At 37.8% G+C, this 17,095-nt stretch overlaps 1 protein-coding gene across 1 annotated transcript; it reads left to right on the top strand.

The window, feature by feature from the left end:
* The first annotated feature begins 14,257 nt into the window (after positions 1 to 14,257).
* On the top strand, positions 14,258 to 16,059 carry LOC111336234 (transcription factor Sox-14). Its single transcript, XM_022942290.2, has one exon. The coding sequence runs from the start codon at positions 14,814 to 14,816 to the stop codon at positions 15,555 to 15,557; it is 744 nt and encodes a 247-aa protein (XP_022798025.2). The 5' UTR covers positions 14,258 to 14,813; the 3' UTR covers positions 15,558 to 16,059.
* The last annotated feature ends 1,036 nt before the right edge of the window (positions 16,060 to 17,095 follow it).

Below are 17,095 nucleotides of genomic sequence, written 5' to 3'. Positions count from 1 at the left end.
ATGCTACCCCCTGACGATGACTGACAATTTATTCTCAAGGTGCTTCCCTCGACCAAGGATAGCAATTCTACTCCCGGTAGAGTATGGGTCCATGGAGACGCTTTGTGCGTTGTCATCAGTCATTGTTGTCATCGTAGTCATTGACGTTATCGTTTAGGTTTTTGTTGTCGTCGTCGTCGTTGACGTAAACGTTGTCATCATCGTTATGACGACAACGAAGACGACAACGACGATGAGGTCATCGTTGTCGTCATTTTTATCGTCATCATCGTTGTTGTCTTCATCGTCGTTGACGTTATCGTCGTCGTTGACATCGTCGTCGTTATCATTTCCTTTCTTAAATATGGAAAAAAACTCCCCATAGGTATTGTAATTCTGCAGGCAAATCCGTAGAAAGCCTTACGGGGCAAATGGGAGTATTCCATTTACGTTTTTCCTGTTAAGTTTTACAGAGAAAATACCGAGCTACCCTCAATGAAACTTTTCCTTATAAATTCATGGAAAAGAAGTAAAAGTTCCCTGGAAAGGGTTTCGCGGAAGGAGCTTGATTGGGACAACAACTTACAACTGGCCCCAAGACTTATCGACATTTATCTTCTGGCGTAATATATCATGAAAGCACTAGGAGAATACACATAACTATAAACAATGAACCCTTAACCCCTAGGAGTGATTGACTTCTAATTTCTCCTTACATTATATTCCTAAAGCAAATGTAAAGGTCATAGGGATAACGAAAATGATCACCGATGCAAGAAACTCCTGATTGTCCAACAAATTCTCCTTGATATTACTACTCTTATTCACCAGACAAGTCTGGTGAATAAGAATAATAATATGAAGGGGTTGTAATGGGTTACAACCGACCTCGTTACCGGGATCTTTGGGAACAAGGCTGGTTTACAACTCCGCAAAAAAATGAGTGGATCACCAGAATTTATATAGTTAAGTTTCACCGACTCTGGATTTTTGTCCAAAAGCAGAAGGTCTCTCCATCACGCACACCCATAGGATAATTAGTTAACCAATAGTAAACTTGGGCTGTTGATGTTGGTTTTCAGGGTCTTCTATGCAAAAATGTCTGTTTACGAGCAAAGTGAAATAGCCATGATTGGAAAAGAGGAATCTCATAGTAAAGTGAATCGTTGTTTTAGTTGAATTTTAGATTAAAAAGGAGTGACACCAGCCATTTCTGTTTACGAGCAAACTGACCCATCAGGCCGGCGCTTAACTCCGGTTTCCGTAGCATTTCTACTCACCCTGGATGGGATGTTAGTCCATCGCAGGGTTATCCACCATTAAAACACCATTTATACACCTGGGTTAAGAGAGACACTGCATGTGAGAGTAAAATGTCTTGCTCAAGAACACAACACAGTGTTCCCGGCCATTACTCGAACCCAGACCACTTGATCCTGATTGGAGCGCACTAACCATGAGGCCACTACACCACCCACTGTTCTTTATGTATTGGTCGTTTAATTGATGGATAAAGTTATCCAACTAGACTGAAAATGGCTGGTGTCACTCCTTTTTAATCTAAAATTCAGCTAAAACAACGATTCACTTTACTATGAGATTCCTCTTTTCCAATCATGGCTATTTCACTTTGCTCGTAAACAGACATTTTTGCATAGAAGACCCTGAAAACCAACATCAACAGCCCAAGTTTACTATTGGTTAACTAATTATCCTACGGGTGTGCGTGATGGAGAGACCTTCTGCTTTTGGACAAAAATCCAGAGTCGGTGAAACTTAACGATATAAATTCTGGTGATTTATCACTTTCACGGGTTTATTACGAATCAACTTAACGGCGTGCTCCCAGTTGGCTTGTTAGCTCAATTGGTAAGAGCGCAGCCCTAGTATCGCAGAGGTCAGAGGTTCGAATCCCGTACAGGCCTGATTTTTTTCAGGTCTGATTTTCGCTATTGCTTAAATAGCGCTATCTACTGCGAGGATCGTGCATCATACGTAGCTATTTCCTTAGTTTAACATAGTATTAACTTTTATGGTTTTTTCGGAAAATTTGCTACGTCTGTAAAAGTACCGAAGGATGAACAACCAAAACTACACATTGATGAAGAAAAGGCTTGCCATCATGGAAGGAAATCAAACAAACAATCGAAAATTCTACTCATAGGGAAGCTCTTGGCTGAAAAGATTGCGAAGTAAAAAACCCGGATGAAAGGCACAATTTGTTCATGATTTCTTTCGCTGGGAAAACTTTGTGAAAAAGCAGAACGCGCGCAGTTGGCGGTTTTTTTTCCGCTTTCATTAGCTGTAAATCAGGGAGGCAAACAAAATGAAGTAAAGAAAAAAAAGTCGACAATGTCCCCTTTTATTAAATTTCAAGCGTGTGGATGGCCTGTATCAACACACAAAGACGAAAAAGGACAATAGCTATGCGCTTTTATTCAGGAAACAAGTTAAGCTAACTCACGATAAAGAGACTTCAATATTAATTTGAGCTTTTCGGATTCGACGCAAAGGTGACGCCGAGTTCGTTTGAATTACACACTGAGAAAAAAGGGCTCCTAAGGAAACGGGGTGTTTGCAGAAAAAACCGCTCTATTGGTTTTAGAGTTGTGTGTAAATTAGCGCCCAACACAAAGAGACCCGACTAGATCATTTCAAATATCGAAAGTTTTAATCATGACTCAATAGAGGGCCAATGTTTGTAGAATACCTCAGGAAAAGCGAATGCTTGCCGTTAGAAACAGTTTAAAGTCAATCGAACGATTCTTTTAGATTCCTTTTAAACTGAAACATTGGTTTTTGAGCTTCAGCCAAGAACTCATCAGTAAAAAAGAATTCCAATACAATTTTTCTTTCCTGCATAGCCCAGATCATGACGGCTTCTCCACGAATCGTCGGAAATTTCCCAGATCTGACAGACGCAATGTCGCAATGAAACAAAGCTTTCTTCATGACACAACTAATATTTGTTGTAAAATTTTATTTCCTCTATAACAAATTCGATTTATTCTATTCGTGCTTGTTACGACCTTGGGTTCAAAGCAAACAGACCACAAAACTAACAAGAAATATTTGATAAGGATAAAATTTGCCTCCTTTTATGTCGCATCAAGCGGCATCCTTAAAAAACGTTCCTTAAAGATAAGCTTCTTAAAGTTTTCAAGCGTTTTCTTGATCTTTGTCGCCAAAATAACGTTTGCGCGATATGGGAATTGTGTGATTCAGCCCTTAAGTAAGCGATTCCTTTGATCAGCACAAAAATTCTAATAAAAGTTGATCTTGCCGGCTAATTTCAACATTTGTCTAGTCGATGATTATTTGTGCTAAGAATTTAGCAAATTTCATCAAATTCTCTTTATTCTTTTCCGAAAGACAGTTTTATCCTACACGGTTTAATAAAATATAGTTATTATAAACCCGGTGTGGTCTAAAATTAACTCGTCATCACTGATTTGCGCATACAAGATAGAGACCGATTTTCCTTTGACAATTTCGTAGAAAGCTATATTAAGTAGCTTTGAATAGAATTGGTCAAGTGGAGAAAATTTAACAACGTTAACTTATAATGTCTATGTAATTCATTTGTTATGCGGTTGCAATGTGATCTGAATTATCTCAGATACAACAGGGCTGTTAAAAACAAAAGACAAACTAATGAAAAAAGAAAAAGCCGCTTTTCGTCTTATTTGTAGAGTTGAATTATTTTTTTCAAGAAAGTGTCCTCTTCTATTAAGCTTCTTTATACATATTTTTAGTTTATATAAATATTTTTTGTTTAAGAGATCTCTATATTAATCTCTATTTAGAATAATTATTTAAAATTTTTCCAAGTTCATAATGAAAATAACATTTTCGTTTTTCGATGACCCACGTACAGGGTAGTCCTTAAATCATCGTTGTAACTCAGAATTGATTACAATTTGGTTCCAGCCTTCTCAGCCTTGGATTTCATCTCCGTCTTTTGACCAAGAAAGAGGTTTCAGAGTGGGAATTGTAGTGATAAACTAAACACGAAAAGATAATTTGGTTTTATCAACTGAGTTGAGTTGATAATGCAAACTGGCCACCTTAGAGAATTTCTAAAGCTGCCATTTCGAGCGTTAGGCCTTCGCCAGAGCAAATATACAAAAAATTCGAGTTTAAAGATCAGTTTAAACGAGAGTTTGTAAATAAGGAACGAAGGCAAATAAAGAAATAAAGCTATCGGAATCAGAGTGGGATTTGCTGATATGCGGTTAGTTTTCCATTTCCCCCCTTCCCCCTCCCCCCCCCCCCTCAAAAAAAAAAATAAAAGAATAGGAAAAAAAAGCTTTGCCTTCTCCGGTTCTTTCCCCTGCCGTAGACCCTCCGAAGTCACACTTCTCGCTTTTTTTTCACAGATTTTAAGCTCAAAGTAAAGAATTAGTTATCCCTTACACAGACATTCTTCTCGGCTTTCACCTCATTTCTACCGAACAATCATACCCGAAGTCTTCGTTCTTGTTCCGTTTTCGCGATGGAATTTCACTGAGTTAAGTTCGCTCTTCAAATCAGCTTAACTTCACATCAAACACCACTTTCTATCAATGTAGAAAAGCTATATGTTTTTCTTTCTTTCTTTCTACAACTAAACAAAGAAGGGTTTCAGAATTCACCGCGGAACACAACTGAAGAGTGAGAGATTAGTCTGGCTTTCCTGAGACCGTGAGTTAACGAAAAAAACTCAAGGCTACAACATCTCTAATCCTCTTGTCGAAACTTACACTGTAGAACGGTGCAGTGACAAATTTTCACGAAGAAAGTATTCGTGGTGAGCGTGTTTCAAGTTAAGATGCGATATGCACCATATTTTATCGTTGGATAATTACTTCAGGGGCGTTCCGAAAGTAATAATATTTTGATTCTTTACAAATTGTTTGTTAGTACGTTCGGCCAAACTGCCAAGCATGCATTTCTCAACAAATTTCGCTGCGTAAAATCAAGTTTAAAACAAATTCTTCGAGAGAAATCTTCAAACCTAAAAGGTGATCCTATTTGAACGAGTCTTAAAAATAAGAAACATTTCTTTGAGTATAAAGAATGGAACAGATGCGTCTTAGTCTAATGATTGTCTTTGAAAATGTTTGAAATTAAACCAGCGGCCTGATAAACTGAGCTTAATTTAATTTTGTTCAATTCTCTTTTACTTTTTATTAGAACATCGGAGTGAAAAAAAACAATAATATTTCGACTATACAATTCAATCTTTTGATATTGAAAATCCTTGGTTAATTGCTGGTTTTGTTTTCGGCAAACAAGATAAGAAATAACGATTTACAAGAGTAGAGGTCCTTTTCTCGCGCCTATTAGTTGGTTCCCTCCCAAGATAACAACTTTGCAAAACGCAATATACAATCTCAGTTTAGCACAAGTGGATTAGTTATATCAGCGCGGCTTTTCTGTTTCAATTCTTACGGCTGAGAATCCGTCTGGAATAATTTCAGTGATCGTTAAGCAAAATATGTAATTTATAAGCTAGAAACCACATCAAAGTTAGCAAAGGCTCACCTTCGGTCGAAGAACCTTCATGCAAACACGTTGTATTTATTTTCAATTTATTGGGATGGCTCACACTGTGTTTACAAAATAGGAAAAAGCCGTGCCGCACCATAAATGCGAAATTTTAGCAAGCCATGGGAATTTGTATCACAAAGTGATAAAACATGTACTTTGAAAAATAGCCGATAAGATCCCAAGAGCATCGGAAACAAACAAAAACAAAAACACAAATGCATGGAGCTCCAAAACAAGTGACTCGGCAAGGTTTTTCTGGCCTTCTTTGTGATAATGCTGTAGACGGCGAAATAAAGCTTGGAATAAAAAAGAAAAACAGTGGCTGAAGGCTTCAATCGCGGAACCACCTAAATTTTCTTTTTTGTGTGTTTAACCATAGGTCTCGTTACCCCAAAAGAGAAATTGAAATGGTAGATATTAATTTTAAATCATCTCGAGGCAACAGTTTCTTTCTTATGTTGAGATTGAATCGTATTTACTAAGCTTAAAAATAAAATGGATCTTCAGGGATACAAATTGAAAACCAAATTGAAATCATGAACAATTTCGACTAAATAACCGTTAAACTGAAAATTTCGCACTGTGAGATTCATACAATTCATCCAAAAACTTGAGGAAAAGTCGTGAAATAAATAAATGAATAATTAATGAGAAGACAATAGAAATTCTGTCCCATACAAACGGGTCTCAAAAGAAACGTCAACTCGATAAGAACCAAGAGTTAGAGTTTTTAGATGTTCAACTAGAATTTCTACCTCAGCCAGTGCGTAAGAAGTATTCCATTGCCTCAACGACCCCTCTTACTTCTCTGAGCCTTAGCTGCTTTATCGCTTTATCATTATTTACTGAGTTTTCAGAGTGCCTCATACTCCACTCTTATTTTCACGAGATTGATAAGGCAAGCTAGCACCAAGGGGGGAGGAGAAGGGAGATATCGCACCTCGATTGGCCTTACCACGCAAACGAAATGTAATAGCCTTTAGATTGGCCGTCGGATTGTTTTACTCTGAAGTCTCACTTTTTCCAACAAGGATCATGGTGACATACTTCTCAAAGACCTTTCCCCGTCAATCTTAAGCGAAAGAAATAGACTCTGTGTAGCTTTGACAATCGCTATGACTCACAAATAGAACGCCACGCCAAGATTAACCGGTCGACGAACCGCGCGATTGCGTCCTCCAAAATATATCCCCCTCTTCTACCAACTTGACTTCCCCAAGCAGACTCTAAATAGGACAGTTCCTAACTTTCCGTGAATCTAAAAGGTACAATATGGTCTTAATAGCTATTATTGTTCATTTAAGAAATGACAAGTCCAAGAGAACTGAATGGCGAAGTTCCACTTCACGTATGTCTAAAGATGTTTTCAAATTGGGCTATCAGTCCCAAAACTGTTGCAAACGACAGCTCTGTAATTATCAGGATGAAAAATGATAGAAATGTTTGCAATATAAGTTCTCGGAATTTGGAGGTATATCTAAACATCTAAACACACAATTGATTATAATTTCTAGCGTTCCAAAACTCAGCTGAAATCCAGTTTATAAGTGCTGACTTCAAACTACCTCTTTTGGACAACAATGACCAAGATTGCAGTACTTGAATTGACTGATTTCTAAAAGCAGATGTGTAGCTCAGGGTGCCGGAGGTGGGGGGAGGGGGGGGGGGGGAGAGGAGTTAGGTGCCCGTGAACTTCTTTCATAAGATGAGTTTTTCGTTTTTATTTATATCAACAACATACAATATACTTACAATTCAGAAGACGAAAAGCGGGAATCCCAATAATCACGGCATACATCAGTGCTGAGTGCTCTTCCTACAAAACGATACGTAATGCGAAACACAGCGTGCATGTCGGCATGGCAAGCAGGTTGGTTCACCGTGTGTCACTCGGTATGGGCCCCCCCCCCCCCCCCACCCTTCTCTTCTCCTTGAAACTTCCTAGACAAAGTTCGGCCGCCATTTACTCGATGTGACTCAGGAAATAGAGAATCACTCAAGACTTTAATACAGCATTGACTATATTTACAACTTTATTTCCAATTGTATTGCATTTCTAAACCACTCAGCGAAAAACAATTACGAAAACGAAAATGACTGCCTAGAATAGTTGTATCTTTAAAAAGAAATCCGCCGAGTTGGTTCGCATGCGTGTACTTCGATTTCTCGGCGCAGACGACCTCTCAAGAGCGTGGGATGTTACACTTAGCCGTACCGCGGGGGAGAGCCGATGAAACACTGCGAGAGATCGTACAATGCTAGCGACAAATTGGACTCATAGATGCGCAAGCCATTCCCCTAATGGTTGGTAATTCGATGGATAAACGAGGTGTACTAAGTGGACAGAATTACCACTGGGAAGATCTTTCTAACTCCGAGGATTCATCGTGATGAAAAGACATCTGCATCTGCAGCGCGAGATAGCATTTGCTGTGTCTAGAATCAAATCACTTAAGGTCTTCTTCTTTAGCTCGCGGCGGGCGATTTTCAACCTTTTTTTTATCTTCTTGTTTTTTTTTTTTAAGCTAAACAATTAATGGCAATGCTCTTTGTCGTTTCTCCTTCAAGAACCATCAAACTGAAACATTTGAGATTGTGTCTTTCCCTCGAGGCAAAATAGATAAATAAATAAATGTTGTGCTGTTTCTAATAAGCTTTTGTTTCCCTTTTCCATCATACAGTAAATCCCTAATGTCTTATTTTCCTTAGACCATCTGTCCCGTTAACGATATGAAAAGAAACAAAAAGTTTCTCTTATCAAAATAGTCAAAGCCCTGAGGTTATTTTCTGAAGCGGCATTTCAGTGTAATTTTCATTTCGTGTGCTAGAAACTCCGTACAAAGGAGCAGGTCCTCTTCAGATTTCAGTCACCGAGAGAAAACTTAGTCGCTCAGATTTACTGACGTGTAACTCAGAACCCAAAGCACAGGATAAAGTATTATACATAAATGAAACTACGTGGGATGCATTAAATCACCCTTTCATTTTAATCTCGAAAATTACCGTTCTTTGATCTGTATGCGCGTTGCCTGAATAACTAGCTAATATCTTGAGCTTTAAGCGAAATGCTTAAAAAAAAAACCACCATTCTAGATGAGAATGAAAACTATATGTGAGTGTTCTTACTTAATACCGCCCAACTGTTAGGAAGGTTTCGTAAACCTTTTTACAGATTATCCTGTTATTTCTTTCTTATCCCCTAGTCACTTTGCGTTAATTATTAGAAATATTAAGGAAAAATCATAGATGAATTCAAGCTATTATCTGGTCAAAAACAATGCTCTTAGAAATTGACACACGAAAGGTACTCAAAGAAAACTAAGCGAAATGGGTTTCTTGCTGAGTTACACTTTGTTTTCCCTGATACCACCCATACGAATAAAAGCAATTTTCTCAGCGGTGAAAAAAATCTTTTCAAGCTCTTTTACCCCCAACCGATATTTACATAAACAACAAATTTTCGAATGTTATTTCCTTGCCGGCAAACAATAGCCGAGTATTTGGGTCTAATGAAAAATCGAGCTCGATGAATAGTACAAATTACTTGGAACGTTTACTGCTAGCAGCTGAAACAATGCTCCATTGTCTAGCGAATCACTGTGAAGAGGTTTGACAATATAGGCGGCATCACATAGAGACGCCACGCGAAAAGAACACTCCTAAATAAATAAGTAAAGAGATAAAATAATGCTTTCGTGATTATTCTGTAACTCCTGAAAACAGCGCGGCCAGGCTTCGTTGGTGAAAGGTACCCCTACACTTGCGTAAAGAATTCTAAAATCGAGAAAGAGAAACCTCTCCGCGGAAATCAACCTGCAAATGGTTTCGGTTTTTTTTTCGATTTTAAGTTAACATTGTTCAAGTCATTCTCATTGTCAAATAAATAAAAAATTACACTCAAAGTTAGAATAAGTAATGCTGATTACATAGCAAGCTTTACGATCCTTCCCACTTTAAGTTATATTTCTTTTCATTTTTTACTGTTGGTAAATCGTTTAGGGTAGGTTTACCTGTTGATTTTGCTTTGAAGATCAAAGCGCGAATATTTACCGAACAAGTGGAGATAAATTTACCGTTATGCAAATGAAACGCAAAAAGTAATTGCAAGCTGGCAAGTTTCTGAAATTTGGATTTTTCGTATTTGCTTTCCTTTTCATCATATATTGCACGCAGTGAGCAGCGAGAGTATTCGCTCCATTTTTCTAAATAAATTACGCTCGGTAGTCATTGAGCAATTTCAATATTTTTTAAGGAAAAAATTACACATTCGTACGGTTTTTCAGCTTTTAAGGATTATAATTGTCCTTATTTACATTACAGGTTATTTAGCTGTGTCTATGGGCTGTGTCGACGAAATAATTATCGATACGCATTACACCATCTTCAGGGCATGATTCAAGGTCATTTTTTTAAGCTTCTACCTCTTAGGAGTACGAATTGTAATTTGGCTGAAATACAAAACAGCTAACAAGACCGAATTTTGTTCCTCTTTGTCGAGAGCTGAAAGCATGGTCTTCTAATTTTTTACTTCCTTTTTTTCCTCCAAACAACACAATTGCGTCTATGAATGAGCCATGCTGACATTCTCTAATCACGATGACCTTGGATTTATAAAAAAATTGGAGCATTTTTTCACCGAAACATGCCTTTTCAGTTACGTAAGTGTGGTTGAAGTTAGACTAAAACACAATGCGGTTTGTTCATCTAGAGTTTGTCTTTTCGACCACCAGTTAAAAATTAACGCGCTCAATTTGAGTGGCTTATTCTGCTTGCAATTTCCAGTTTTAAACAAGGTGTATTTACGCGTCCATTTATTTTGGATTATGTGAAACGATCGCGGGAAGCGATTTTGTACTCTTCAAATCGAATTTAACCCCAATTTTTTGATCCATCGATTTTAATTTACAGCCTACAGTTAAAAACTTAATAAAAAAAAAAAAAATGTCGGTGACCTATAAAATCCTGGTGGATGCAACCGGCGATCTACGGACGGTATTGTAAATCGCTTATACCATCGGATTCTTTAAATTGGTACAATAGAAATATCCTTCAGTCTATAAACCCACTGTTTACTGTAGTAATATCTCAAACATTAAGCTTTCATGAAAGATAACCCGATATAGAGATATCCAGCGCAAACAGAGTAAGTATACTTTACTGTTATTTCGAAGAACTTTTGTCTAACAACCAACCGTTAGGTACATGCGCCTCAAAAATTGATTTATCGCAACTAGATATGTATTTTTTGAGGGGTAAACCCAGAGGACAAGTTCAGTTTAAAAAAGAGAAAAATAGCCCTACCATTTCTTCGCTTTTAAATGAATTAGTATCGGAGTTAAAAGTGGAATTACCGATCAGCTCTACATCAATAGAATTCTAAATCTGATATTCACATTAAAATGCATAAAAAATGTCTTCAACAGGAACTTTCCCGTCACTAACGTAACCAATTCTTCTAAGATCTGCAGATGGAATTTTTCATTTCTTAACAAAATAATATTTACGGTACTACACGATACTTCTGAATTTTCGCTCGGACGTAGCTGGAAGCTGTAGCGATAATGAAGCAAACAAAAAAAATGATTTTATATTCAGGCCGCGGTGCAGAGCATCAATTAAGAACATGCAATCGAAGTGAAATGTATACCACACTTCGAAACTTACGGTTATCACTGAAAAATCAACACACACTTGTTTCCTAAAGGCATTAAGACATTAGCGATGTATTTGCTCTAAGTCGTCAGGAAGCCTTATTTTTACAAAACAAAACTGTTATATACCTTACTAACCACGGAAAAAATACAAATTTGAAATACATCATACGTGCTTCAGCGCCATACGCGAAATGTTTTGTTGAAAAGCGCAAAATTGTATTTCAAGGCTAAACTTATTTGCGAGAGGGATATATTTTGGTGATCAAACATACTACCATACTCCTGCGACAGAAATGCAACAAGACAATGGCTACAAGTGGGGTTACTAAGTCACCGGAATATCTAAATGCCCTATTACCTCCACTGAGACTTTCAAGTAAGCGTGGAGCGTCAGGATTACTTTTCAATAAAACAACACTCAGTAAAATATTCCGAATGAGATTGAGTCTATTCAAGGAATGTTCTTGCTTAAAATCTGCTGGAAATATCTTTTTTTTTTATCAGTGATATTGGCCTTTGCTCCCGCTAGTATAGTAATTATATTGAGAAGATTGAAGGCACATTATAGACTTTACGACTGAAGTTCGCTAGCCTAAAAATACAACAAAACAACAGCGGTTTTCCTTTCAGTTGACGCTTCTCAGACCCTGATAAACTTATTTCAATTCCAAGCTATTGCATTTAACGGGAAAACGTTTGACGGGGCTGCTAAAAAGGTAATCTGTCTGGCCTTACATCAATTCATGTCCAGCACCAATTGAAGCCGATCTGATAAAAATGATCAAGAATTCAAAATCGATTGAGTATAGCTAGTTTTTTTTTTTTTCGAAGTAAAGCTGTATGGAGTAAAAATTAGCCGCTCGTTCGCAGCGCTAGGCAAATATAACGGAAAGAGCCCACACTTTGTAGGTGACTTTTAACAAACCTATAAACCCATGTTTATTTAGTTGTTCAGCAAGCTTTCTTAACAAACGGAACGCAATTTCTTATAGACTTATTGAGTCAAAGTTGAAAACCCAAAAAATCATCGCATTGAATCAAAAATAGATGGCTCGCACTGGTGCCACGTTGTTATGGTGAGAACAGATATCAGATAGAAGTTTATAAAATCATTTTAAGTAATATCATGTTTGATCCGCAGATGGAGGATTGAGCCGTGAAAAACTCATTTCGAACGTGTGGTCTTGTCACAGTCTTTAGAATTTCTTTTCAATAGCAATCTAGTAGACTTGATGAGAGCAGTGAATTTGGTAACACGCACCGAGCTCTTAATTTCCTTCCACTGCTCATCAGTTACAGGAAATGAGGAATGAAGTTTAACAAAACTTGTTACATCCTTCGGCGAAAAGTGTGTGTAAATTGAAATATATATAGTTGTATTTTCTCAATGTTACATTTGGGCATCTCAATCTAACCTTGAGACAAAGGACAAAGAACGGGAAAGGTTTTTACAAAGGACGCGATTGCACTGAAGAATGGTTCTATACGCCTAGTCAGAAAACATTATTTCGTCGACAAAGAAAGCTTTTTGAAGGCAAATAAGCTTTTCGACTTCGATGAATGCCTTTCTTGCAAAAACCTCTTCAACCCATTTATTTTTGTTTGCTCAGAGAAATACCGCTCTATTTTCAATAATATTTTTGAAAGAATAGGGCGAACTGTTATTAAAATTGCGTTCGAATAATTATATTTTGCATCCGCCTGAAACATTTCACTTTTTCTAAAAGAAAACACACACATCGAATTGTAAAGGCTTAATTAGACAGGCCGTTATCTATGGTTTGTACTGTTAAACGGACCAAAGTTATACAATGATAACAAACCAATTCATTTTACAAGCAAACAAGCAAAGGCAAATAACAGAGGAAGAAGAAAAAAAGGAATCTTTCGGTGTGTTCAGAATTTTATATTTTTTATTCTATCACAAAGGCGTAGTTTCGAAAATTGTTTTTCTCCACATAATTACCAGCGTCAAAGCTTTGATTTTCTTGGCGGACCTTGTTTAGATGATCTCTCTTTCAAGTTCCGCTCGTTTGCAGATCTCATTTTCGATAAGATTGCCTAAAATTGAAAATAATTCTTGGCCTCTCAACATTGATAGCGTTGAATGATAGAAAGGTCATTAGAATAATAAGTACCAAAACAACTCTTTTAAACATGTCACATTTGTGACTCTTTTGAACAGCATGCTGTCGAAATTTTTGAACGATCCAGATCACGATTTTCACTTTCTCTACGAATCCATTTCATGAAGAAAGGCTTAAATGGGATGTTTTTTTCTTTAGGTGAAAATTTCGCTCCACGAAAGGTATAAATTTAATTTGAAATCTACTTCGTACAAACGATCGTATTTATATGAGCTATTCAAGGCTTTTTTCATGGTAATTCTTTCAACGGAACCTATACAACAACAAGCTTTCAGGAGTTTTCATTCACGAATTACCATGATAACGACTCTTCTATTGTGCACAAACAAAAGGTTATTATACGAAAGGAAGTGGGTTCTTTCATAAAGGGCACTTATGCTTTAGTACTATTCATTGCCCTGAGCGATTAATCAGTTTCCTTATAGCATGGGATTGAAAATGCAAACGAACTTTCATTTCGCGATAAGTAATGAAAAAATAAAACCAAACCTCTCCGGCCAAAACCATAATTGAATAAATTGCGAAAAATACTTGAATAAACTCTCGAGTCCTATTAAAATATCTATACATTAAATGCGAAACATGATACGTTGCTCGTTACAAGGGCGCGCGAGCGAACGCACGGATTTGGTGGCAGCTACAGTCTTACATTGAGAGAGAAAAAAATTTGTTTTGTTGTGTATTTAGTGAAAGAGCTCGACATTGTAGTTAGCAATTTCACGGCGAGACAAAAGCTTTCATAAGCGAAGTGTATTCTTATGCTAAACGGACGAATAAAAGCCCTGATAATTGATCATTTGTAAGGCAATTCGGCGGAGAAAAATGACAGCCCCACCGAAAGAATCGGATATTTACTTTGCCTTACTTTCAATATAAATTAATAATTTCCCAGTGCAAGTTGAATATTAACGCGATGTTTGTGGAAACTACTCGCCAGGAGCGATGGAAGTGCGGAATTGAACTTTCAAAGGAAAAACATACTATCCATTGTTTGGAGCGGCTTCCCACACAAGGACCGCTGAAAGCCTAAAGATCGCTGAATTTTGAGTGCATTGTCTACAAACAATGGGAAAGCAATTGATGACTAGAAAACAAAAGTTGGGCCATTGTACTTTCGCCAAACCAAAATAGAAAATTATTTACAAAATCCAAATATCTCTTTGAAACACCAATCAAGGTAATATCGCAAAACATTTCAAAGGCACCACTCGAGGGGAATTTTCAAATTCGACTTCCTTTATTTTAATTGGATAGCCTTTTCGTAAAGTGACGTGGACCGAATACTTTGTGAAAGCGAGAATCAAACTCAATTATTTCACACGCATGCTCCAAGGTGCGAGCTTTGATCTTTACCGCGTGAAGCAATCAACGATGAGTTCACTTTCAACAAGCCAGCGACGAGCACGGACCGATATTTACTCTTGACAACCTAGAAGTTTCTAGGAGCTAGAATTCTTAGTGAATCGTGCGGGATAATAAAAGAGGATACCCACACACAGACATGGCCAAGCCAGCAGAACATGTCAAACGCCCCATGAACGCGTTTATGGTTTGGTCCCGAGAAGAGAGGAGAAAAATCGCACAGGACAACCCCAAGATGCACAACTCCGAGATCAGCAAAAGGCTTGGAGCTGAATGGAAGCAGTTAACAGATGATCAGAAGAAGCCGTTTGTCGAGGAAGCCAAGCATCTACGTGCGCAGCACATGAAGGAACATCCCGACTACAAGTACAGACCCCGAAGAAAACCTAAATCGCTGTTAAAAAAGGTAGACCGTTATCCATTTCCACTACCGTGTTTACCAACCTCTGACGAACTGCTTAAGTGCAGTCCTCCTGGTATATCGACATCATCGTTCGTAACGGACCCGTTCTCGTCAGCTGTGAACGGCAAATCGCGATCATTTATCCCAGTTTCATCAGGATACACTTTCGACTCGAGTACCGGGCACTCCATTACCCCATCAAGATTCGACCGCGGACTGGAGATTCCAAGCGCTGTACGCCCTGATATGCTCACGGGAGGGCAAATGTACCCTCATTCCGCGCTCTATCCAAGCGCTCCACCGACAAGTTCGGCTCTGCTGAACGCTTCTGGTATGCCTGTTCTACCTGGAGGCCAATTAAGTCCTCACTCGCATCTCCATGCTGTACAGGGAAGCAATGGACAGTATACAGTTCCTTGCAACTGTTCGTCGTGGCAAGGGCAAGATGTTAGAAGACCGGTCGCATATCTACTCCTTTAGTTGAAGTGACTGACTCTTAAATCTATTTATCACGATTGACTATTTATGTATAATACAGCAAGTAACTGGTGTAAATTATTCTTATCGTGCAAGCAAGAATTTTATTATATCATTCCGTGCCATTCATACGATTTTTTTTCCAAGGACAAATTCATTCCAGACGAATACATTTCAGTACGTAGAGATGTTGACGAGTTTCACGACCAAATTTCTGACCACGCACACCGTTGCCAGATCGCAACACGTCAGAGTTTGTATATTATAAAGCTATGTGTGTGAATATTTAAATATTGAAATAATTCTCATTCGAACTCATTTGAAGGGTTAGTGGCTCTTTTAGGACGTACTAAAAAATTTCCGCTCTGGTTCGCCAAGCAGAGTGACTCTGTGAGCCATACTTGTGCGTTATTTACCAGACCAAATTTCACTTGTAATTTAAATTTGACAAAACTAACCAAAAGTTTTCACCGAGCTGTCACATTAAAATTAGCATTGAATGTAATTTGTTGTCAACTTTTGTTGTCTCAGTTGGGTTTATTTGACACTAGCTTTGATGTTAAAGTTTGGAAAAATTCCGTTAGCATATGAAACGCTCCCCTGTCATTCAGAAACCTTTCCTTATGAACACACAAAGACAACTGTCTTCGTTTACATCTATTGTGTCAAGGTGTAAACTATGTATTCGTGGTTTGAAACAGCAAATAGTTTTGGTACTCTGTCGAGTGTGAGGTTAGACGGAAGAAATTTCATTGAAGAAAGTTTGTCTTTAAAGTCGCCTGTACCTTCGACGTTTCGTTTGAGTTAAAAAAAGAGATGGATTTGTATAATAATTACAGAAACCCTAAACAGATGGCATCCCGCAAAGAAAATTATTTCCTTCAAATGCATCTTTGAACGGAAGCATCTGTAATCTTCTTGCTGCTTAGAAAGCTTCACAAAAAAACTCCCCCTTCTATCGATTTAGGTCGGTCTCCCGTCGTTTGAGTGAAAAACACAGCTGTACCAAACCTCGCCGAGAAGCGCTGTGCGGCGTTATTGTAAATCTTACTTTCGCATATTGATAATTATATAAAAGAAACTGAGAGACAAGGGGCGAGAATAACAACATAATAAAAAATACATGAGGTGTTGAATGAAAGAGATGACATAAATAAATAAATGGACGATCAAGTAGAGATAAACTGAATAACAAAGGTGAATGAATTACAATTGCTCTAATACTAATATCTCCATAACAAAAGATTACATCCACAAAAATACAATAACTGAATAGCGGCACAATGGCCTGATCGGTAAATAAGGGAAAGGCCGGAATGAAAGGCACGGCTTTCGCAAAAAGCGAGGCAGTGATGAAATGACTTTGCAAGGCATTACTTGTTTGTAAATGCTTAAAAAACGCGGTAAGAAAACAATTGGCTCAAAGGAGGCACCGCTTAGAGGGCATCTTAAACAAACATGAACAGAAAAGGGGGTGAATCGCTCATAATCGCCACTTTTCCTATCGTTTTTAAGCCACTGAAATTAGAAACACCTAGCAT

Source organism: Stylophora pistillata, chromosome 7 (assembly GCF_964205215.1).
Source record: "Stylophora pistillata chromosome 7, jaStyPist1.2, whole genome shotgun sequence".
Taxonomy (NCBI): domain Eukaryota; kingdom Metazoa; phylum Cnidaria; class Anthozoa; order Scleractinia; family Pocilloporidae; genus Stylophora; species Stylophora pistillata.
Note: the sequence above shows the minus strand (reverse complement) of the source record. Positions and strands in the feature narration are given on the sequence as shown.

Coding starts and splice junctions, on each gene's coding strand:
- LOC111336234 (XM_022942290.2), top strand. CDS start 14,814: ATGGCCAAGCCAGCAGAACATGTCAAACGCCCCATGAACGCGTTTATG.